Source organism: Botryllus schlosseri, chromosome 16 (genome assembly GCF_051294905.1).
Source record: "Botryllus schlosseri isolate E-star chromosome 16, Bs_hap1, whole genome shotgun sequence".
NCBI classification, from domain to species: Eukaryota; Metazoa; Chordata; class Ascidiacea; order Stolidobranchia; family Styelidae; genus Botryllus; species Botryllus schlosseri.
The window spans coordinates 19,860,995-19,884,976 of NC_137251.1; the positions used below are offsets into that span (position 1 = coordinate 19,860,995).

A 23,982-nucleotide genomic window follows, 5' to 3' on the forward strand; every position below is an offset into this window, starting at 1 on the left:
GAAAGAATTGTATTTGTAGGGAGATATGACTCTTTCACGAGATATGTACAATTTCACAACTCTAATTTCTGTTGAACGCTTGATAGAGAGCATAAACTAACACTGCAACTTTTCTCACTTACTTGGCAATTCCTCGGCATCATGCGATAGAATTGTTGTCGGAACGTGCTTTACGCCAGTGTTGTTCGTTGCAGGCTTCCAGCAAAGTGAGCCCGAAGCTGTTATGCCTGCATACATGGCCGGTTGCAAGCCAGTGAACGTCAAATCACCCCACGTTGACGCCGAACTAATCGTTAGCAAAATATCACTCGTACTAGACCTCAGGTGTCCATGGTAGGAAAGCGTTGGGTATACCTCTGTCCTCTGTAAAAATACGTTGTTTACAATACCTGATTCGACTAGTTGCAGATAAACTATGTTAGACTTGACTTGGAAACGTGACGTTTGCAATAAATCTGATCAATCGGATTCCTGATTTCTATGTCAGAAGTTGAATCGACGTTTGCGCGTTGTGACTGTTTTTCGTAGAAAATAAAATTATGTCTATTAGACGCTGACTGCGTTTCTGACCATACTTGACTTAGGGCGAAGAGCGTGACTAGCGTAACGAAAGGGGGGCAAATGATATTATTGATCTCTCGATTTTAAATCAGCGATTCTTGAATCTTTTAAAAACCGCGGCCTAAATCCGACTTCAAGTAGAATATCTCGACCCCAGTGTCACACATCGAAGTGAGTGCATTTTCGATGTTAGTGTTGGCTACTACGTTTTTACGGTCATGTATGACATCGTGAAAGTTAAGTCAACAATTCGTAAGGAACTTAGTTTTATGAAAACACGTGGATTCAAGCTGAGGTGCATTTAGGGTTGCTTTTAAAACAAATGGTTGTAGAAAACACTTTGTTTGAAACATGTTTTAAACAGCGTTTTGAACTAACACCTTTAAAGAAATTGTTTCCTCCGCCGGTCGCATTTATTCTTTGGGGCTAAGAATGCGAAGACTGGACTATTAGGCAACGGTCATTTCGAAAACCGGACATGTCGATATCGAAGGTGGGTGCGTTGGTGAGTTTGGGCCAAGGTCGTAATCGCCGCCTACACTCTCAGCGAAAATGGCAGAAAAGGGTGGTACTCTAAAAGAAAGTCTAAGAAACTCATAGTTATATCGCAGTCATAAGTCAAACGTGCCTGCCTACGTGCCTTCCTACGTTTCTACGTTTTTACGTGCGTGCATAATTGGGATTAAACTGTTGTACTCGATTTAAACCGCTGCTCATGTCTGAGATCTGTTCTGGTTCCGTATGTCACGGGTGTATATTCACACTCCTATATAAGGAGTGGTGCACACTGCACATGGCGTGTTCAATAGTATCGCATCGGTACCGTCGTTGCTTACCCCTTACACTAGGGGCGGGAGACTTTTCCAGTCGCCGGGCCTGATATGGGAAAATGAAGCTCTCAACAGGCCGGATAACAAAGTCGATACATTCATCGCATATTTATCCACCTATACAGTTAATGAACCGTATTCAATGTAAACTTAAGGTTAAAGCATAGTGACCAAACAGAGTATTAAGTGAATTTATTAACGTAATGCACTTCAATAGCTGTCGAAGTCAATCAGACATATGTGATCGATAAAAGTTTTCACCAAGTTCTTTGAACTTATATTGGAACGCAGCATTGTCTTGGTTAAGGTCTTATGTTCATGGTCGAAAATGTTGGCTCGCAAATGCATGTAGATCCGGCCAGAACAAGTAGTCTCATGACCATCTTTCTCGGGTTGGCAAACGTAGCGCGAAGAAATATTTCACGTTGAAATAGCTGCCGTAAAATATAGTTTTCGTTGATTTACGAGAAGCACCAGGCCCCAGACTTAAACAACTAGAAAATTTTCAGCTTTTCCGAATTAGATTGCAGCTAGCAGTAGAGCTACAGTTTTTTCTTAGAGCTACGAATGTTTTCCAATTAGATTAGAATTAGAATTAGAGCTACACAGCTTTTTCCAAATTAGGTTAGAATTAGAATTGCTAAATTTGCAAAAACTTGGAAACTGAATGAAATTGTTAATGGGAAATGAATACAGCAAAAATCAGTTCATATCAAATCACAATCCATTATTCCCATAACCATGACAATGACTAACGTCTATACACCATGATTGGCTCGTTTCTCAGCATACCAGGGGTCAGCGCAATCGCCGCCGGCGACCTGATTTGAGATTTTGGAAATACCCGAAATAAAGCATTTTGAAATGCTAAAATTGATTTAAGTTTCAAATTACTGTTGTTCTTTCAAATTAAGCTATTCGCCTGTGCTATTGCACACTAGCTGAAACGGCTTCGGCGATGACAACAGCAATACGTCGATGGAGAGTCTGCTGATATCAATAAACATGCCTTGACGCGCATTGGCCCAGACACTGCCAAGCCAGAGGCGCTTAGAAAACTGCACATGACGTCCCCACAATATCGATCTTTACGATGATATAGTCTTTCAGCTAGTAACATGTGTGACTAGCAGGGTTGTAATGACTCGAGTACTGACTCGACTCGAGTCACGATTTCTTGTTGACTCGACTTGACTCGAGTCATTTTGTTAATAAGGAAAAATGACTCGACTCGACTCTAGTCAATTTGTGTATTGACTCGACTTGTACTCGAGTCATTGCGCATGACTCGGACCAAGTCATATCACTCGAAACTGGGTTTACAAGGACAAGCGTTGCATTGTAATTTCGAAGAATAGTAAAGTTATCACACTATTAATAGTTCGACTATCAGTACTCATACTTGAAAATGCTACCAGAAACTATTAAAAGTGAGGAAAATTAGTACATTATGAATGCAAAGCATTCGATAACACCGAGCTGATTTGTAAAAAGTGGGTTTCACATGACATTAACTCGAAACTAAACAGTTAACACAATAACTTGGACTCGGACTCGAGTCAAAACACTATGACTCGGACTCGACACCCTGCTTCGTGACTTGGATTCGGACTTGACTCGGTGGTGAATTAAAAATGACCCGACTTGACTCGAGTCAAAACTATAAAAGTGAGATTGACTTGTGACTCGGAGCCTTATGACTTGGTTACAACCCTGCTGGCTAGCCCCAATATAAATTCATTAGTCGTTGGAAAGCGTTGTCGGGCATCGTGCACAGCTCATAGTTCAAAATAAAATGACGGTTATGATCATGATATTTCTTGTTGTATTTGTACTACTTTAATAAAATATCACTTCTTTTGTGCTAATCATGAGCATCGCTCATGTTAATCAGCACGGCGTTGTACTGACGTAAGTTTCAAAATGTAGAATGTTGTTCGTAGACTACTAGATAATATGCTAGCAGTTATTATTATTAGTCACAACAACTACTACGACTGCACGGCGTAAGTAAGGCGATGACGACTTGGCACTGTATTTCCATGCGCGAGAATAATATTTTTGTTGACTCGCTGCAAAGTGCTTCGGACAATGAGGCATTTTCAGGAAAACATTAAACTAGATTAAAACTAAAATTATAGCATAGAGACATTTCACAAATTAGATTAAAATTAGATTACTGGTATTTCGCTCTAATTTAGTGAAATTAGACAACTAGAATTATGTAGTTGCCCAAGTCTGCTAGGCCCCCTTTGACTTTGGCCTTGTCCTTCAGAATAATTAGGCAAGGTGTACTCGTGTCGTGACGTCACCTTAGGACGACTTTTCTCAGAGACGGCTTAATCATGTAAAGTTAATGGGCCGAATAACGTTGATTAGCCGCGTAACTACGTATGTGATTAGCAGTAAGTCACAGGTCGTCAATCACTCACTCAGATTGAAAAATATCACAGAATGAATTGTAATGCGCAGCTTAGATTTTCGGTGCGCAGAGACTGTGTCAGCAGTGACATGAAAAATCTCATTTATACCACCATAACTTCGAATATGTGTTATTAGATACTTTAAATCTATATTTAGGTGATTTTATTTTTATGTCTAATCAACCAAAAATAGATATGGTAGACGCCAAGTTTTATATTTGGCTAAAAATTGTCTGAAACCATTGTTTCTGTAGGTGCAAATTTATTTTAAATGAATTGCAATAGTGTTTTTCAAGTTATATCATAATAACAACCAACTTTTTGTGCTCACTCAATTGCGAAGTAGAAGGGTTTATTCAAGCAGATGTAAAATATTATTTAAATAAATTATTTTAACATTGAAAGGGTTTTTCTCGTTATGTTGTTGCATAAATTGATCTATTCTATCATCCAAATGACAATTTAGGGTTTTTGGTGCGCGGCTCTTACACGTATCTCAAGTTAAAGGTCATTAGTCATTACCATTCACTCCAAGCATAACGATATTTCAGGAGTCTAATTCTTATTTTTTTCTACTTCAAATTTCCTGTGAAGGGTGTCATATGAAAGCTATTGTAACATATAACGTTCAGGTGACGATATGTAAGTCATTAGTAATTCCTGAATTGTGAAGACGTTGCATATCTAATCAAAATAAAGTTTGGTGATTTCCCAACAAATTTTGCACTGTTTACTCCTTTGAAAATATAACTTAATGATATGACAAAGCGGGTGGCCTACAAATTTGACCGCAAAAAAGCTCTCTCTTGATTCATTTCTTGACACTCATCCCAGGGCGAAAGTCGCACCGACAGGCAAAAGTAGGATCGACCATCTAATAGCAAAATAAACCTGACAAGAAATTCCGAAGTCCACATGGCAATGAACAGAGTGTAAACCTGAGGTCTCAAACACGCGGCCCGCCAGAGCATTTTTTGCGGCCCGCGACGACATTTTAGATTTTTACAAATTTGACAATATGTAAGTGTCACATATCTTTTCAGGTTATAAAGTGTAAATTCCCTCTAAAATTGCTCTGAAAGCCTGAAACTATTGATCATATTTCACTATCACATCAATTGCAAACGCTACCATGCAGTGGAAGATTCGCTATTTCGCTACATTTTCACCTCATGATGATAAAACTTGACCCTTGGACGATTCGTGACTGAAATTTGTGAGTTGGATTTGGATGCGACCTTTCTTAAAATTACTCGAACTCGGGCTGACTCGATGAAAAAATGAAAATGACTCGAGTGGACTCGGAGTGACTCGGAATGCCGTGAATTGTTAGAACCATGGACGCAAGAAACTAAGCAAGTAGTTATGGCAACCATTGGCAATCTATTAGTTACATCTTGGGTCGCTTAGTCGCTGAACCATGTTATTAGGGCCACTTCAAGGTACCGAGTATCGTAGTGGTACGCTCCAACGATGGGCCGTTCGATGTTCCGACATTTCTATTACTAGTACGCATTCATTAATATATTCATGTTATATTTATATATTTTTCCGCTCCTATTTTCGAAGATATTTGACCATGAGATCAATAGCCTACTTATCAGGAGTATGCCCAAATCCTGGATTGGAATTACACTGCCCAACCCAAAAATGTTGTGATATCAGATCAGTCTCTATTTTCAATCTGATAAATTCGAAATATCGAAAGGCGATAACTTTAATGATGACATCATACATTTATCCACTCATATTGTGTCGATATCTTATAATTAATATATATCAAGTACAACAAGAATTCTATTCAGATAGTAATAAATGTGATGATTTTTTTCCTGCCAGGCCTAAATTGATACAAGAGTAAATCACATTTGACGATGTGTGTTTCTTGTCAGCCTGTGGGATTGGCTCACTTTCAATAGGACAATTCCATCCCGTCAAATAAGGCCTACTTGGAAAGACATATAATACCCCTATATATGCTGCGGCCCGCAGCGTCGTCAAAACTGCAAAACTGGGCCGCGAGGACATTTGAGTTTGAGACCTCTGGTCTAAACCAAATCATCAACCATTTGTAACAGCAAAACCATTGGTCAAAAACAGAGCCCCGCGATGATTATTCGTTCTTTGAATATTTTCTTTTCCATTTTACAAGACAAAAATCAGTTCCTCGCCATTTACCAAAAACGAAAGTTAGCTATCAGTTTTAATCATTGTGTTATATAATCCCTTGAAAAATGGGCGAGGTGACCATTATCACTATAGCGATCAATGACCATGGCTGTTACTAGACCCAATCTCAAGAATGGGTCAAAATTGGTAGTTAACGGAAGCAGCCTAATGAAAAGGATTAACACAGGTGTCCATAGATCTGTCATATTGGTAAACTGATATTTACCTCCTGACAAAGATTAATGAATAAGAAAAATCTCGATAGCTGTTCTTGTGGCAATATATGAACCAAACAGAACAGAACAGATAGCTTGGATCTGATTTTAAAATTTGTTTCGGATCACTTACCAGTTCCATGCCCACCCATAACGTCAGGTACGATACATTTTGTCCAACATGTTCAATGATTTTGAAGTATGTGTCTTCGTCGGGGATTACTCCCAGGACGGAGCCATACTTGCGACAAGCTGCCTCCGCGGTGGCGTTTGTGACCCGGGTTCCGTTCAATTCTACCCAGAAGCAGCCTCCATCGGCATCGTATTTGCAATCGTCTGTTAATATTGAGATTGTGTTAGGCCAGTTCCCAACCTTTTTATGGTCGCGACTTCAAATTTTGATCTGAAAATGTTCAGAGACCAACCTCCCAATTTGGCGTGCTGATTACCGAAAAAAATCGTCAGCACCTTCGCGCAAACCTGCTCATGGCCTACGTGGAAAGAGTGCGACTATGTACGTAGTAGTAGCAATTATCAAATTATGAAATATTTTCCCGCCGTCTATCAAGACTATAGCAACATATGTCTTTTGGAGCGATTTATATCTCTATCCAATCGAAGTAGTCAAGTGATGTTACGTGAAATCCGGCGTCACGCAAACACAGATAACGATCTATAAGTTTTTGGACTGCACCGAGCGTGCGTGCACTGTGCATTAGGGGTGTTCGAAAAAACTATTTTTCAAATGTTATCGGCTTACTTGTCGAATCGTTGCACACCAAATTTGACTCAATTCCAACCAGTAGAAACCGACGTGAGTCAAATTGAAATTTCAGTCATTTTTTAAATAATAGTATTTCCGGTGACCAATTTCGTCAAACGGTCATGACCAAAAATCGCGTTCCAGGTATGCCTGAAGAGGCAAGGATTTCTTTTCCATTTGTTGTGATCTTGACACGGGCCTATGGTGGAGTTTGGACGAAGACATCGCCAATAAACGAAAAAAAAGACGTGACACGGATTAGCTGGAAATTAGTTCACTTCATTGAAATAGCCAATTAAAACGATGGCGAGATAATTTTCAAATTGAGTACTTTACGCACTGAAATTAACGACCACGTAAAGGAAATGAACTGACAAGCAGGTAAAATACGGGTAAATATATTTCTCAAGTGATAGTCATATCTAAAAGTATTTTTTGTCGGACCAATTTAGATTTTACGAAATCTATCCCAGTTATGCAGGGCATACCGATGTCCTCTGCCTTGATTCGAAGTTTTTAATGATTGCAAAGTCGCCATTCCCAAAATCTCATTCACAGATAGGCCTACATCAGTTGCATTCCTCAGCAGCTCAGTGTTCCGCTATTTCTCTGCTACTTGACATTGACTGATCCAGTGCGTTGAAAATGGTGCTGATTGCAGTTGAAAATGGGCTATGCCAATGAATAGTATTGAGTATGAGTTTAAAAAGCATTTCTGGTATCTCATATAAGCATTGATACTAAAGCTTTTTATGTGCTCGAAACTTCACGAGCTTCAGGCAACTAAATTGTAACCCACTGAGCTTATAAAGCACATTAGTCATTTCTGGTCTTTCAATATCACTTGAACCTCCTTCTTGTCATAGAATAATAAAACGCATAGATGTTTTACCACGATATATGGATACAATTGGATGGTATTCACCAAATGTAGAGGATGACATGAAGAGAGGACGATAACTTTTGATAGGAAGAAGATCTGTCACGATGACCATTAGTCTTATAATTCGCCTGTGAGAGTACTATAGGAGTGCTGCAGAACAAATGATAAAATATCATTCAAGAATGAATATCCTAAATGAATCGCCGATACCATCCAGCATTCTCATAATGGGCATTGTTATTTAATTTTCGTCTCCACCACCCCTAGAATATAGGTATATCAGTGGCGGCTCGTCCTATAGGGCAACTGGGGCATTGCCCCACCTAAAATTCTGTTCAATAACAATTTAACCATTTATAGACGCACAGCAATCAGTATATACCGAGATCACGGCGAAACCCGCATTATTCTTGTGCTTTCGCTAACAAATGCCCATACATAGCGAAGTCTCTGCGAAAATCGAATTCTCTTCTGTGTTTTCGCTTTGTGAATGCCTAGCCGGGGCTTGCCCCGGTAGCGCTCATAACAAGCTTTCACTATCTATTCTCTCAAAGCCGTGCACAATAAAGAAACGGTGATTTACTCTCTCCTATTCGTAAAATGGCCGAGCAAGTGGGGCAACTATGCCTGTCGCCCTTAAGGTGTGATGTAACAATCGTATCTATATCTGAACTCGGTTACCGTGATATGCGTTGACTCGACCTTTGCTGGTATATGTCGATTTTGACGGTGTTTCGCACCATGATAATTCTTGAAACTTGGTACGATATGTCGTGAAGGTAGTATTTAGCACTGCTCCAAGTTTCAGGCTTGCTACTCAAAGATAAGGGTGGTAATTTCGTTTCCGAAGTTCAGTGTGTGCTTATCTATCATGTACATTGTACAGCAAACAGATTTTACTCAAAAGCCGGTATTGGTCTCCATTGATTTTGACGATGTTCCATACCGAGATCGGTCATGATATTTGGCACAGTAAGTCTTAATGTTAGTATCGACCGCTGTAATAAGTTTTAAGTTTGTCACTGAACTATGTGGGTGGTAATTTCGTTTCCAAAGTCGAGTGAGAGCTGACTCTTCATTTATCGCTAACAGATTTACGCAAAAGCCGTTATTGGTCTCTATTGATTTTAACGATGTTTCATACCTAGATCTGTCATGAGCTTTTGCACGGTATGTCTTGATTTTAGTATCGAACGCGGTGCCAAGTCTTAAAGTTGACGCTCAATGATTGAGGCAGTTATTTCGTTTTCGAGGTCGAGTATGGTAGAGATGCGCGCTGATCTGATACTTAGCCTACCTACATCATTGCGGATCTCACGGAAAAGCTGGTGTCGTATGTGCTAATCTAGTCTGCGTTCCATAACGAGATCGGTGATGATATTTCCAATGGTATATCTCGATGATCGCATGAAACAGCTAACTAAGATTCTCGGTTTGCATTCAAATATTCACATAATTTTATGTTCGCCAATGTGCATTTCACTGTGAAATTGTGGCCTTCAAACCATTTGCTTACAATCCCCTGTCAAATGCGATAGCTATTTCATTTTCGATGTCGGCTAACAGCTGATCATTCGATCAGCCTATTCCTCGATCTATTTTACTCAAAGTTCGGTGTTCGTCTGTTTGTATTGATTTTGACAGTGTACCATGCCGGAATGGGTTATGAGATTGCGAATGCTACTTCTCGATGATTTCATGTAACAGTATGCTAAGTTTACGGCTTTCATTCATGTATTTATTGATTAATATATTTTCCAACGGCGATTTGGCAGCAGATAGTAAGCCGTATGTGTTGCGTCACAATCTCCAGTTTCAAGGCCAAAATGTACTATGTTGTTCCGAGGCTGCTGTCCTTAGTTCTTCAAAGACCATTCAAATTGATGTTCTGGATTCAATATGACAGGCCCAATCTATGAGATAACAATTGCGTATGTGTCCGAAGTCGTTGACCTTTGCAGTTAGGCTTACGCAATCTCTCGAGTTCTAGTCATTGGAATTAGTCTGGTCAAGTCAAGTGCGAACATGAATCGTATTGAATCTTTGCTCCGTACGTAGGCTAGTTTACGCAGTTGCCTTTAGAGCGAAAATTAAAGGTCTAGCTAGAAGACTACTCCTTGTCGCTTCGACATATTCCTGTCTTTTCATTGTATCGCATTTTTGTGGTGTATTGAACAGATAAAATTGCTAATAAACCAATGATGATGATGATAGAAATTGTCCAGTCCATTGATCCAATCGTACGCCGGGTACCTCCGCTTTGGTTGCCTATCACCTGGTCGTAACTCGTAACCACCAGCTCAGTGGTCGTAACACACCAGGATCGTGTACGAAACACTTTCGGACGGCCTATCGATTTGCGTAATCTCTAACTCTACCATGAAATCATAACGCATGCTACTAAGGATGAACTGATAATTGATTCGTGGCATAGGGACGATTCTTAGTTCACGTACATTATGTAAAATAATCCTTTGATTAAAAAAAAATGAATAAAACATTTGTTACCACACTTCAAGTCACGGCTCACCGGCAAACCTCTCGCGGCACCTACGTTAAAATCACTGTTGTCGGGAAATTCATGTGACCATCATATTAAAGTTACTTTTTTACGTTGGAAAACGCCATTGTGACGTCATGTTGATAAAAGTCGCTCGCAGCCCTTGCCCCACCACCCGATATTGTCACGAGCCGCCACTGAGGTATATGTATATTTTTGGACGATATGACCTTTTATAGTTGTCTCTGTTTAGTCGCTTAACACTAAAAGCAATAAAGGAGGAGGATTTTCCGAAAACGAGCATATTTAGGCGTCCTCGGAGGACATTTCAGATTTCTGAAAAAAGAGAGCAATTCCTCTTAAAGGAGGACACATGGTATCCCTTATAATGAAGTCATGTTCACGTCACACGGAAAAGACTATTGATGAGCCGAAATGCCCGTATGCGCCACTATTTCTCACATCGGTGGTTCCCAACTTTTTCTGGTTGCGACTCCATTTACAATTTGAAAATGTTCTGTAACCCACCTCAAAATTTGGTAAACTGATAAGTAATTAATCAGTCCCTTACTCACGGCCTATTTTGGAAGGTGATCCGTGGCAACGTTCAACATCTTCACGATCTCCGAAAAGAAACCAAACAACCCTAAGGTTGAGAACCACGGTCTTTGACTAAAGCATCCAAACGGCCTTAACCGACACTCAGAATATATGATTGCGATTACAATTAAACTTATTTCAGTAAATCAATACACGGGAAACTAAACCGCACACACCACGAAGAAAAAATTCAAGTGGGACAAATCTGCCCCAAAATAAGTTATTGCTTGTGTGATGGTCTATGAAATAATTATGAGCTTCCTTCAAGCCTTCCGGACTTCCTTCATCCGGACGCAGTTTGGACACTGAAATTCCGGACATGTCCTCGAAAATCCAAACGAATGACAACCCTAACCTAGTCGCCAGTTAGAATCTTGTTTGGGACGTTTACCGATGCTGGACGAAACTGATCGGATATAAATAACGGCTATTGATGGAACGTATGATAATAAACGACAGACAGACATAGGATATATATACGTGCAGGGTAATTTTCTATGCCTTGTTGTTGTTGTTGCATAAGTTTAATATTGGTGCTCGACTTCTAATGGTCGTTTACTCCAGATCTATGATGAAAGTATTATATATCGTTTTATATCTTTATAACTCTCTACCAGTTAGTAGGGTCAGAGTACCCATGGTGAGAAGATTGACAAGTAATGTTTCCAAGCGGAAAGGAACGGCGTCTCTTGTTCGGTCCCGCAGATACTGTCGAGGGCCTTCATATTTGGTGCAGTGTATGACGTTATGTTCAACTGTTTCAGGTATGCCACAGCTTTCGCACTGCTCAGCATCGTGAATCCCTAATCTATGCAGATAAGAGTTCAGTTTTCAATGACCTGTTTGCAGAAGGATAAGCACAGCGTAGGCTCTTCTTGGCAATGAAGGCACCGGGGCATGGGAACTCATGGTTCGGAACAAATTTGAGTATAAGGATTTCTCGGCATTGATACAAAACTCTGATTTCCATTGAGATTCGCAATGCTCTCGAATGACGTACTTGCATTCCCTCGCTGTAATCTCAATGGTCCTGCTGTGCGTATGCTCGGATGCCGCTTGCTTTGCTAGCTTGTCAACGGTCTCGTTGCGACTGATGCCTTTGGGACTTGGGATCCAAATTAAGGTGACTGAGATGTCATTGGAAGATAACACTGGTCTACACGATTTTTGCGCAAGGACTTCTTTGGCTCAATCATACCTAATTTGGGGGCGCCGAATACGAATCTGGCGTTATTTTTGCTCTATCACATCACGTTCTTGAAATATTCTATATGTTGAATATTTCTACTTTTTCGAGGTACTCAAGTAGATTTTAGCCACTTGCAATACTGACTGGAGTGGTAATGTTTTACTACTAATTCAACATATACGTGAACAGTATTCTGGATGAACTAATTTGGGTTTTGTAAATTTGAAAGTGGTTCAATATATTTTTTTCGAAGATTCTACCCAGGAGTGGTGTCATTACTGTCATTTTGCGTTAGCCGAGACGATACATCTTGCGGTTTCATATGTAGCCACCTCCGACTAACTGTTGAAAGTATGCGACCACCCTCACCGCGACCAAATATATTCAGATATTTACTGACTTTCAGTAATTCTCAGACCTTTCATTTCGTCTTCCACTTGAAATAGTTTTCACGTGTCTTAGAAATTACTACTTCCACTTGTAATTGAATTGAAATGTAAGGCGTTACTTGTGCTACTTGAGTAGCAACGCCGGTCACATCGACCAACTCTAGTTCATAGTAAAATATTACGGAAAATCATCAAGTGCCAAAAATGTAAAGCTTTTTGTATTAAGAAATGAGGTTTGATCCTTCAAAACACTAGGCCCATTTACATGACGGTTTAAGTCAGCTTCGAAGCTGACTCGTCGATCCGACTCTCTCGTATTCGATGAAGAGAGAAAGGCAAATTGCTTCAAGTCGACTCGAGCCTCAAGCTGTCGTGTAATGTGGTTTACGATCGGCTTGAGTATTCGGCCATCGGCGTCCGGCGATTTTCGTTCGACGGCGCTGGTTTTTGCCGCGCGGGCTCTTGGCATCGTGATTCATGTTTTTCATCTGTTGTTGAGAAATTGGGCAAACATGGCAAGGAAAGGTGGGGTTACTTTGTAAGTGCTCGCTTGTTTACGATTGAATGCATGTAATACACCAGTACCGGTGTAGCTACCGTGCTCTGTGATGACAGTTTTATTAGCGACTCCCTGTGTGTTCTTTGATATTTGGCTGCGACGCTTCGATCTGTAGTAGCGTAGTTGCTGTCATCAGTTACATAAAATGGCAAACAAGGTATAACGTTACATCGGTATTTCTACTTCTCAGACTACAGTTCGGAAGATATGTGGATTGTACCGGTATATACAATTCGACTACGACATGCATATGCATATGCATAGTGAACCGATTGAAGAAACGGCTGTGCAGTGTGCTACATCGATACGGGAACACATGAACGATTGCTGCATTTCGTACATACTGTTCCACTGGCTAAACTGATGTGAGGCGCGCATGTGATGGGATGGAGCTGGTGTCTCTCCCGGGAGGATGATATGGAGATTTGTGACTCTCCTGGTGATGATGAAGCACAGGGGTGTTGGGATTATTGCTTTGTTTTTAGTTCTGGGTTATAGTGATCTGCTGACAGTTTTTATAGCCATTTTTGGTATTGTTAACTTCCTATTTGGTATATCATGCCGACAAGATGCTTCAATAAAGTCTCTGCAGTAGTTGCTGTATCGTGACTCTTGAGTCACCCGCATACATGGGGTAGTCTGTTACAGAGGAGCGGCCGAACAACTAGAGGCCACATGGGGTTGCAAGTGGGTCACTTGAGTGGTAATGACCTTATTTTAATAGCATCGACAAGTGATGCCTGAAATATCAAAACAGTCGTTACTCCCGCCTACTCCACGGCCCATCTTCGTTGACGCCGAAAAAGCTAGCTGATAACTTACAGGCTACTTGTTGTTTTCCTCTACAATCATGATATGAACAAGATTATTGTCCTCTACAAATATCGATGTTATGAGTATCTCATCATCCTCGTTAATTTCGAGGAGAACAAACGTTTCAGAGTACGACCAAACACACATTGCCATTGTACCTTTGCCCACCAGACTTACTACGAATATATATTTGTAAGGGGTAAAGCGACACCCGGTCGTCCACTATACAGCTTCCTGAAGGATCATGTAAACAGGGCCCTTTTACGAGTCAGCTCGGAGATGAGGCGTGGCGTCACCGGAGACGACTTGAACGCCAAGTCGAGTCGAACATGTAACCAGGCCTACTGACAAAAAGCCTCGAAACCATTTAAACACATCACTAGAAATTAACCAGTGCTCATCTTTGGCTATGTTCTATCATAGAACACATGGTAATTGGTGTAGGCCACAGAATGTCCTATGTCGAGACTGATCGACTGTCCTAGAACCGATGCATATTTATTTCTATTGTGAAGTAACACGCACTTCAGGTTTCGTGTTGAGGTGTTAGTAAGCAGTCTCCATTCATCTGGTTGTCTATACTAGACAATGCAAAAGAAGCTCTTTATATCATGGCAATAAACCAACAGAAACACAGCTCAGAAACAGTTTTCCTCGATTCCGATAAAATGTGACAGTATATGGAAACTGAGGAAGAAGAATTAGCTTGATGAGTACAGGCGGAGATTATTGATGTTAAACTCTTTCAAGTTATCATGATAAGCCATTTTTTCTTTGGAAAAGCAGACATCCTGTTTCTTTTACTGTTTCAAAACAAGCTCAAAAGGCCACATATTTGGGTCCTGTACTGGATTGAACAATTCTCTTTTGTATAATATACCAACAATACAATGTTTATTGTTTGCAAACTTTTAACTTTTACGAAAGAGCAGTATGCTGTCATTAAATGCATTGACCGATTAAGTCTGCAGGACAGATGTACAAAGATAGATGACGCAGGGAACTACATTAGGTACGGAGCTACTAATCACAATCTTTAAACGAAGAGTGGTAGATAAAGATGATAACTACTATACCGACTAAAAATAGGTGCATCCACATATGAATTTATGGGTCAAAAAGAGGTCTTGATCGAAAAAAGATAGAGAACCACTGGATTCAAGTTTACCGAAAACTCAGTTATGCTGTTCTACAACAGTAGTTAGTATGATCGGTCGCGAATCGCCATTGGTTCTTATGGGCCCGCTGGTGACCTGCCGCGAAACTCGTGTTGGTGACCCCACCCTTTTGACCCCCCCTTCCGCTGGTGACCTGCCATGTGTTCCTATGGGATCTCTGGTGACCCCACCCTTTCAGGTATAGGGTTCGCTCATGACCTGCCGTGAAAACTCGTGTTGGTGACTCCACCCTTTTCGAGTCCCTATCGCTGATGACCTGCCGTATCGTCGGTGATACCACTCTTTCAGGTATACGTTGTGTCGATGACCTGCCTGATAACGTTACGGGTATAGGGATCTCTGGTGAAGTGGTGTTAAATATCAAGTATAGTAAACAGTGACGCCATTACTTAGCATGTATATTCAATATTATTATATATGACCGATTTGAGTTATTCCCAACGTTTACGGCGAGCGCGACTTCGATATATCGCTATTCTTATGGGTGCGGCGATGATTCGTACTTTCGTTTATAGACTGCGGACGGCATGTCGTACTTTCAGCAAAAAGGTGTGAAATAGTTTGCTAAATCTAGAAATCACTTGCAAGGTAATATTTTGGTAATTAGTTTACCACAGAGCCTGCGTAGACAACGATTCCAATACCAACAATAGCCGCGTTCACATATTAACACTCCAAATAGGTGTGAAATAGTTTGCAAACCCTGCGATCGCTGACAAGATAATGTCTCGGACATAGCCATCTTTCGCGGCTTGGTGTTACAGGCATATCGATCGCTCACGCGGTGAAATTTTCGTAAGCAGTTTGTCACAGAACTTGATTTCACTCGTAAGATTTAATAAGTAACGAATAACAGACCGCCAGTGTCGGTAACTTGAATAGCGACAAATTGTCACTTATTTCTACTCTAACCCTAATCCATTGTGAAGTGTACGCTTATTCAAAAAGGTGCGAAATAATTCTAAAATCCTACGATCGCTCACAAGATAACACCTATAAGACATAACCATCTCTCGTGACTTGTGGTTACATACATCGCAATCGCTACAATGTAATATGTTGGTAGTTTGGTGCAGAACTGGATTTCACGAGTCTGATATAATAAGAATATTACCTATTAAGTAATAAGCACCGAATAACAGAACCGTCGCAGACGGTGACTTGAATATCCAAGATTTGATACTTTTCGCGATCGCTATATGTTTCACGTTGACTTTGGTTGCGTGATGCGAATCATGAGAATATTCAATCAATGTGTCAATTTGTCAACTTGAAATGAAACTCACTACACAAACCAAGTTGATTCGTATTTGAATGTGTTGATCCGGTACAACTCTAATCCTTTGAGAAATCCATTTACCGCGATCAGTTGATTAGAACGTAACTTGAATATTGCTGACTCCAACTTCAGTCGCATCGAATTATCCACATATTCCACGCTGCTGTTTCACACCTATAGAATCAATACCAACTAACTAAACAAGAATCAAGAATCACAAGTATGCACATACAATAATTGTATTTATTACTGAGAAATCAAACGCTTAACAAAACCACGCAACTTATCATTTGCCAACTCTAGCATTACCAAAAAATCAGGTAGGTCTATTGTTGATTAAAAATCCTTGAGTCCTTATTATCAAAAATGTTATAGTGCGGCGTCGGAATCCATTCGCGGGATGTACTAAAGGTAAATTCAGATAATCCAAAATGAAATATCTCGACTTTGACATAATTTGAATTGAAATAGATTGACAAACATGACTACCAACTTTCAACCCAGTCATATTTAGAGATTATACGCATATTGATTTGAAACAAGTAATGAAACCTTACAACTCTATTCACGACTGAGTTTTCCGTTTGTCAAATAGAGTTTCAGTAAATAATTTCACTATGCTATCGCGATATTTTAATGTGTTACTACACACAATCAAGTCAATCAATGAAATAGCACCTGTTGTAAATATTTCTTACTTGACAGCCACTTGTGCATACCGCGATCGAGTTGCGACGCGATGAGTTAAATCGGAATATTTCAATCTATTTGTCGAAACCTTGAACAAGCTGTCTGATTATTTTTTTGTTGCAATTGAGTTAACGGAAATAGTATTACGCATCGACATCTTACCATCTTACCATACTCCAAAGAGTCAACAAGGAAAAACCTTGCCAAGTAAACCCGTTTGTAACTCACCCAATCAACTCAAACAGTATCAGTATGAAAACACCCAAGCATACACGAGTCCATACAATCACTAAAACCTAAAGTCCGTAACAAGCTCGGCTGTATTCATATCCCTACGACGGGTCTTTTTTTTCAACTGTAAAAGTCGTTACTATTTCACAAGACAAAGTAATTACTACTCGATATATTTTGTAAGATAAAAGTAATTTCTACTCGGTGCAGGTGACTTGAGATTAACACATTACATTTGAGTATACGAGATTTGAATGTCTGACCAACGTAGTTGAGAATTCATTTCTTACAATCGAACGCCGGTGTTATATTCAAAGTTATCATGCTGTAAACATAAGGATTGACACATTGATTTGACATATGTTATAGTTGATCATGACTTGAATATTATATTATTTGCGTTAATTAGACACGGCGTTGTGGTAAATGTTATGACAGCAACAAACTTTTCAGTGCCATTGTTCTTAACATATTAAGTAGTAAAACTATACGTGTCTGAAATGTTCTTGATTGGAGAATTACTCCACCTCGATAAAAATCACTCTGCGTATCGCGATATCAGGAAATATTTTACAAATGTAATTGTTTCCAGTAACCAAGACTAAAGATGAAACAGCAATATCGGTATTACTACATTCAACAACCAGTACAATTATTAAAATCTATCGTTTGCGATAAACAACGCTAAAGATGCAATAATTCCATTATTCATACACTGAACATCCGATACAAAATGCTTTATTATCCCGTTTCCCAACGGGTAATTGAAACGACTAAGTGTAGAGTCAGTATATCACAGTGACACGTCGTTACTATTGAATCCAGCAATTGATACGATTTATTGCCGGGATTTGTGACAGCGCATTGAAACATACACAACTTACAGAGTGTGAAAATATCACTTTGGGTATCGAGTACCCTTTGAAGCGCGCAATCAATACATAATTCCAGTCGCACTCTCTAAGACATTGTGAAGTCTACGGATTTACACTTCAAGACTTTGATCAACACAGAAGCAATTTGGAATATCTTTACTGGACGCATCCTATTCAACTAGACTTGAGTATACGCTAAACTCATAGCATTAACAAAATCGCAATAGGCGCTACACTGAAATTTACAAAATGTGTTTGTATTCTTGCTCAAAGTAGTGATCATGAATTATCATTTGAATCTTCTAAAGTAATTGTAATCGTAAAACCAAACTTGCGATAGTCATTACCATAACAAAAGAATATTGTAGGTTGCTTGCTAAATGTATGCCGGAAATATTTGTAGAACGCTCACGACCAAAGAAATCGGAATTTGTCATTCATCAAAGTAAATGTCGTCACAATACTCTGCCACTAAAAGACGTTACTCGTATGTGATTGAATCGCCTGTAATTAACTCGCTAAATCAAACCCTAAGAAATTTCACTCACTCATCGGATATTAAACAGCGTCGCTTAATCGGTGTAGTTCGTTTTTTTTCTAAATACAAATCATACCTAGCCAACAGAAAACAATTTTCACTCACTCGGTAATGAAACCAAGTGGTGGGTCTCCATTCGATATTTTGTTTGTGTCAAATACTTTGCAATGAACACATTTGAGTGGTTGAGCTTTACATCATCAAGCTGTCATTTTTAAATCAAGATTTCGGTCAACTTGTAAACGTATCATTTAACCAACCGACATTTAGTGATTCGTGAACAGACCAAACGATACACATCCACCTCCGATCTTAATTTCCATCATCGTGATAATCGAAGTACATTTCTTTCGAATTCGTAACAACCGGCTTTTCTGTGACATGATAAATTTTTGACAAGTTATGCTTAGAAGATTGGTTGCATATCTCGAAAAATAATATACCGCTCATATTGATACTGTTACTCGGTATTTTTCCCGTTGTCGATTTTCAAACGAGTAAAATTTATTACTTGAGTTTCTCTGCTTACTATATGTAAATGTAAACTCAGTCGTCTTTTAACATCACAAATACATTGATAAAAAGTAGGCAATCAAACGCTACAAGTTTAACTTTTGTAGGATGTGTATGATTACCCCACGCAACTCATTTCTTACCAATGGTATATGAAATATATTCATGGTACACGAAAATACTCGATATTCCCATACTACGAACCTGTACAACGATTGGCGGTGCTTTCAACTGTTTCGATACCTCAAGAACTTTATTGTCTGAATGGATGTTCATGTATCTTAATAATCAAATAGTTCAACACAGAACTAGTATTAACAGAAACATCAAAGTTGTCTACACAGAAGTTTGTATGTGTACAGTATGCGAATACCATGTGTAAGTCCAGCACAATTGTGGTATACATCCGAGTTTAGTCTCGAGAACCAGTTATTCAAAAAACGTGAAAGTGTTTCTACGCCAAGTCGTTATGTTTACGAAAGCGTATATTGTAATATCATGATCGATTTGCATTCGTTGGTCACAAAATGTCACTACTCTAAATAATTATTTTTCACCCAAACACAAACGCGTACTTGTCACCATTCTTTTTCATCAAGCATGAGTTCAAGAAAAATACTTACTAAGACATGAATTGTTATTTTTATGTTGTGTAAATAGGTAATAATTCATTTTAGTAACACTATATCAACATCATCGAGTTGCGCGAATAGATTTACATGTGGTCTTGTGGTTTTAATCGAAGTACACAGCACGGTCTAATGTAGAGTCATCTCTGTTGTGCAGCAACTCGGTAATCGAAATGCATGCATTAAAATTTAAACAGCGATCTTGTTTCGTCACGCGAAAAATATGTTCACTATCGCGATACTCTGCACAGGACGTGTAAATCCTTTTCACACTCGTAATAGTATACCAACGGCTACCGGCGACAACGTTTAACAACACCAACGACACTAAACATACGATACCTACCCAAGTAAAATTTCCATTTTCACCTGGAGGTCAGCCGTTACCTGAGTAAAAATACCATTATTCTTTGGAGATTTATCGTTTAATCAGAGTAACAATACATTTTCACTTGGAGGTCTATCGTTTCCAAGAGTAACAAACCCCTTTTCCTTTGGAAATCTATTTTTCCCGGGGTAACAAACCATTTTCACTTGGAAATATATTTTTTCCCCGGGTAACAAACATTTTTCGCTTGGAAATATATTTTTTTCCTGAGCAACAAACCATTTTCACTTGGCGGTTCGTCGTTTACCTGAGTAAAAATATCATTTTCCTTTGGAGATCCGGCGTTTACCCATTGTAACAAACCATTTTCACTTGGAAATATATTTTTTCCCCGAGCAACAAACCATTTTCACTTGGAAATACATTTTTTTCTCTGAGCAACAAACCATTTTCACTTGGCGGTCCGTCGTTTACCTGAGTAAAAATATCATTTTCCTTTGGAGATCCGGCGTTTACCCATTGTAACAAACCATTTTCACTTGGAAATCTGTCGTTTACCTGAGTACCAATACCGTTTTCACTTGGAAATCCATCTTTTCCCTGGGTAACAATACCATTTTCGATTTGAAAACTGACCACCACACCGGCCAATTTGATATTTTTGTATATTGTTACAACAGGCAGCGACAAAATATACACCAACAACGACTCCAATACATTTGTGTAATCGCATATTCACTTGTTCTGGTGCATCCCATCGAAATCCTCAGTTACCCGCATGCAATGTGCTGTTGTACATCGATGTGTATGTTTTGGAAATTGGACAATAGGTTTCGACATGTCTGCGATGTCTGGGTTCGTGCTTTGGATTTTCCAGAGTCAAAATGTCTGAATAAAACACCTCCTCGACTTCGGTAAATGTTTGGCACGCAGATAACGGCGGTCGTAAATCGAGGAATTTATGTTTCCATCGGGCTAACAACTCCAGGTTACTTGTGATTTATCTCACACGTGTTTACTATGTTGTGTCGCTCTTTATTGATCAATACATACCACACCATTCAGTATGAAATCGGAAACCCCGAGAAAGAATTAACCGGATCCGGATATCAACTCTGAATCGATAAACCATATTCAAGTAAACATGCCACAACCTGTGTCTCCATGAAAATAACAAGACATCGCACAAATCAAGTATACTTCGCGATTATTTGCCCACACAAGTAATCACGTAAACGAGGTGTATGACATTACATACATCATGGATAACATAGTGTCTAGCATTACAAACATCATGGGTGACAAATTCGTCTTCTCAAGTCTCGTCATGCACCGACTCTGTACATTCAGTGTGGGTATAGATGACTTGGGGATAGACAAACAGACATCTTTGACCGTAACATAGTTATTCGTTCAAATTATATTGGTGATATCGATACAGTGAACAGAGCATTATGCATATTCATAGTCATATATGTGCACCATGTACTATCTTGTATCCCGATTTTCGTTGAATAGCCACGACACCAACAAATCTGTACATTTCTTTTCCCTCGACTTCGACGATAGAGTTGTCGTCCCAATGTATCAATCGAGTGTATGGCTCATCAGGTGTAAAATCGAAATCAAATGTAACCAAGGTATCGTTTTTCATTTTCAATATTTCCACTGCCGCATCTTGTCTGTGTCTTAAAACCACGGTGTGGGGCCAGAGGAACCTATGGACAGTTATGCGTAGTCCATCCATGCTCTTGTATATGGTCAGGTAACGATAACGTTTTTTCAATTGCCTTGTGGTGATGGTCCGTTTCGAAATGCAAGCGGATGAATTAGACCAAAAGTTTCGAAGATGCGTTTTATAATTGCTCAAGGTGTAAAATAGACATCACGCTCTTGCGAGGGGATCAATACGAATTTAGTCTTCACACCACAGAAACACAGTAACCCGGATTACAAAAACCGCAATCGAATTTAAGATTTCCATACACGGAATCACTGTTAAGGATGTCGGACTGCGACGTTGCACCCGTGTAACGAATTCTCATATTTAGTATTGATTGTGACACATAGTCAAAACAGCGACAGTTTTCGCACTCCGTATATACATTGAACCAACGGATGAGCTACGTTCTCAGCAAACAGTTTGCAGGATAGGACCACCACCAATATACAGGACATTGAGTGAGTGAGTGAGTAATTAAACTACACATCCTGATTTTACTATACCCCGAAGTCCGAATCATGAACCAAGTCTATCTGAGAATCCGAACTACCTTGAGAAGGTGATAAATCAAGGTGTGAACCGTGAAAGGGGTGTAATCTCGGTGAAATAGTGTGCGACTAATTTTTCCCCCAAGCTGAATACATCTCGGTTCATGCTAAGGCCATGTTACGGTCAAAGATGTCTGTTTGTCTATCCCCAAGTCATCTATACCCACACTGAATGTACAGAGTCGGTGCATGACGAGACTTGAGAAGACGAATTTGTCACCCATGATGTTTGTAATGCTAGACACTATGTTATCCATGATGTATGTAATGTCATACACCTCGTTTACGTGATTACTTGTGTGGGCAAATAATCGCGAAGTATACTTGATTTGTGCGATGTCTTGTTATTTTCATGGAGACACAGGTTGTGGCATGTTTACTTGAATATGGTTTATCGATTCAGAGTTGATATCCGGATCCGGTTAATTCTTTCTCGGGGTTTCCGATTTCAAACTGAATGGTGTGGTATGTATTGATCAATAAAGAGCGACACAACATAGTAAACACGTGTGAGATAAATCACAAGTAACCTGGAGTTGTTAGCCCGATGGAAACATAAATTCCTCGATTTCCGATCGCCGTTATCTGCGTGCCAAACATTTACCGAAGTCGAGGAGGTGTTTTATTCAGACATTTTGACTCTGGAAAATCCAAAGCACGAACCCGGACATCGCAGACATGTCGAAACCTATTGTCCAATTTCCAAAACATACAAATCGATGTACAACAGCACATTGCATGCGCGTAACTGAGGATTTCGATGAGATGCACCAGAACAAGTGAATATGCGATTACACAAATGTATTGGAGTCGTTGTTGGTGTATATTTTGTCGCTGCCTGTTGTAACAATATACAAAAATATCAAATTGGCCGGTGTGGTGGTCAGTTTTCAAAACGAAAATGGTATTGTTACCCAGGGAAAAGATGGATTTCCAAGTGAAAACGGTATTGGTACTCAGGTAAACGACAGATTTCCAAGTGAAAATGGTTTGTTACAATGGGTAAACGCCGGATCTCCAAAGGAAAATGATATTTTTACTCAGGTAAACGACGGACCGCCAAGTGAAAATGGTTTGTTGCTCAGAGAAAAAATGTATTTCCAAGTGAAAATGGTTTGTTGCTCGGGGAAAAAATATATTTCCAAGTGAAAATGGTTTGTTACAATGGATAAACGCCGGATCTCCAAAGGAAAATGATATTTTCACTCAGGTAAACGACGAACCGCCAAGTGAAAATGGTTTGTTGCTCAGGAAAAAAATATATTTCCAAGCGAAAAATGTTTGTTACCCGGGGAAAAAATATATTTCCAAGTGAAAATGGTTTGTTACCCAGGGAAAAATAGATTTCCAAAGGAAAAGGGGTTTGTTACTCTTGGAAACGATAGACCTCCAAGTGCAAATGTATTGTTACTCTGATTAAACGATAAATCTCCAAAGAATAATGGTATTTTTACTCAGGTAACGGCTGACCTCCAGGTGAAAATGGAAATTTTACTTGGGTAGGTATCGTATGTTTAGTGTCGTTGGTGTTGTTAAACGTTGTCGCCGGTAGCCGT

General features: G+C 39.5%; 1 protein-coding gene and 1 long non-coding RNA gene across 6 annotated transcripts in view; one reads left to right on the forward strand and one right to left on the reverse strand.

The window, feature by feature from the left end:
- LOC145459351 (uncharacterized) overlaps positions 1-23,982 on the reverse strand; it is a 183,053-nt gene that overhangs the window by 75,376 nt on the left and 83,695 nt on the right. For all 5 annotated transcript variants that reach the window (XM_080338002.1, XM_080338000.1, XM_080338001.1 and 2 more), the window contains 2 exons: positions 6,332-6,534; positions 123-363 (listed from right to left, as the gene is read on the reverse strand). In XM_080338002.1, coding sequence (XP_080194128.1) covers positions 123-363; positions 6,332-6,534 — 444 coding nt within the window. The remainder of the gene's footprint in view (positions 1-122; positions 364-6,331; positions 6,535-23,982) is intronic.
- On the forward strand, positions 12,414-13,675 carry LOC145459408 (uncharacterized). Its single transcript, XR_013921399.1, has 2 exons — positions 12,414-13,060; positions 13,279-13,675. It is a non-coding gene; the product is annotated as an uncharacterized LOC145459408 (long non-coding RNA).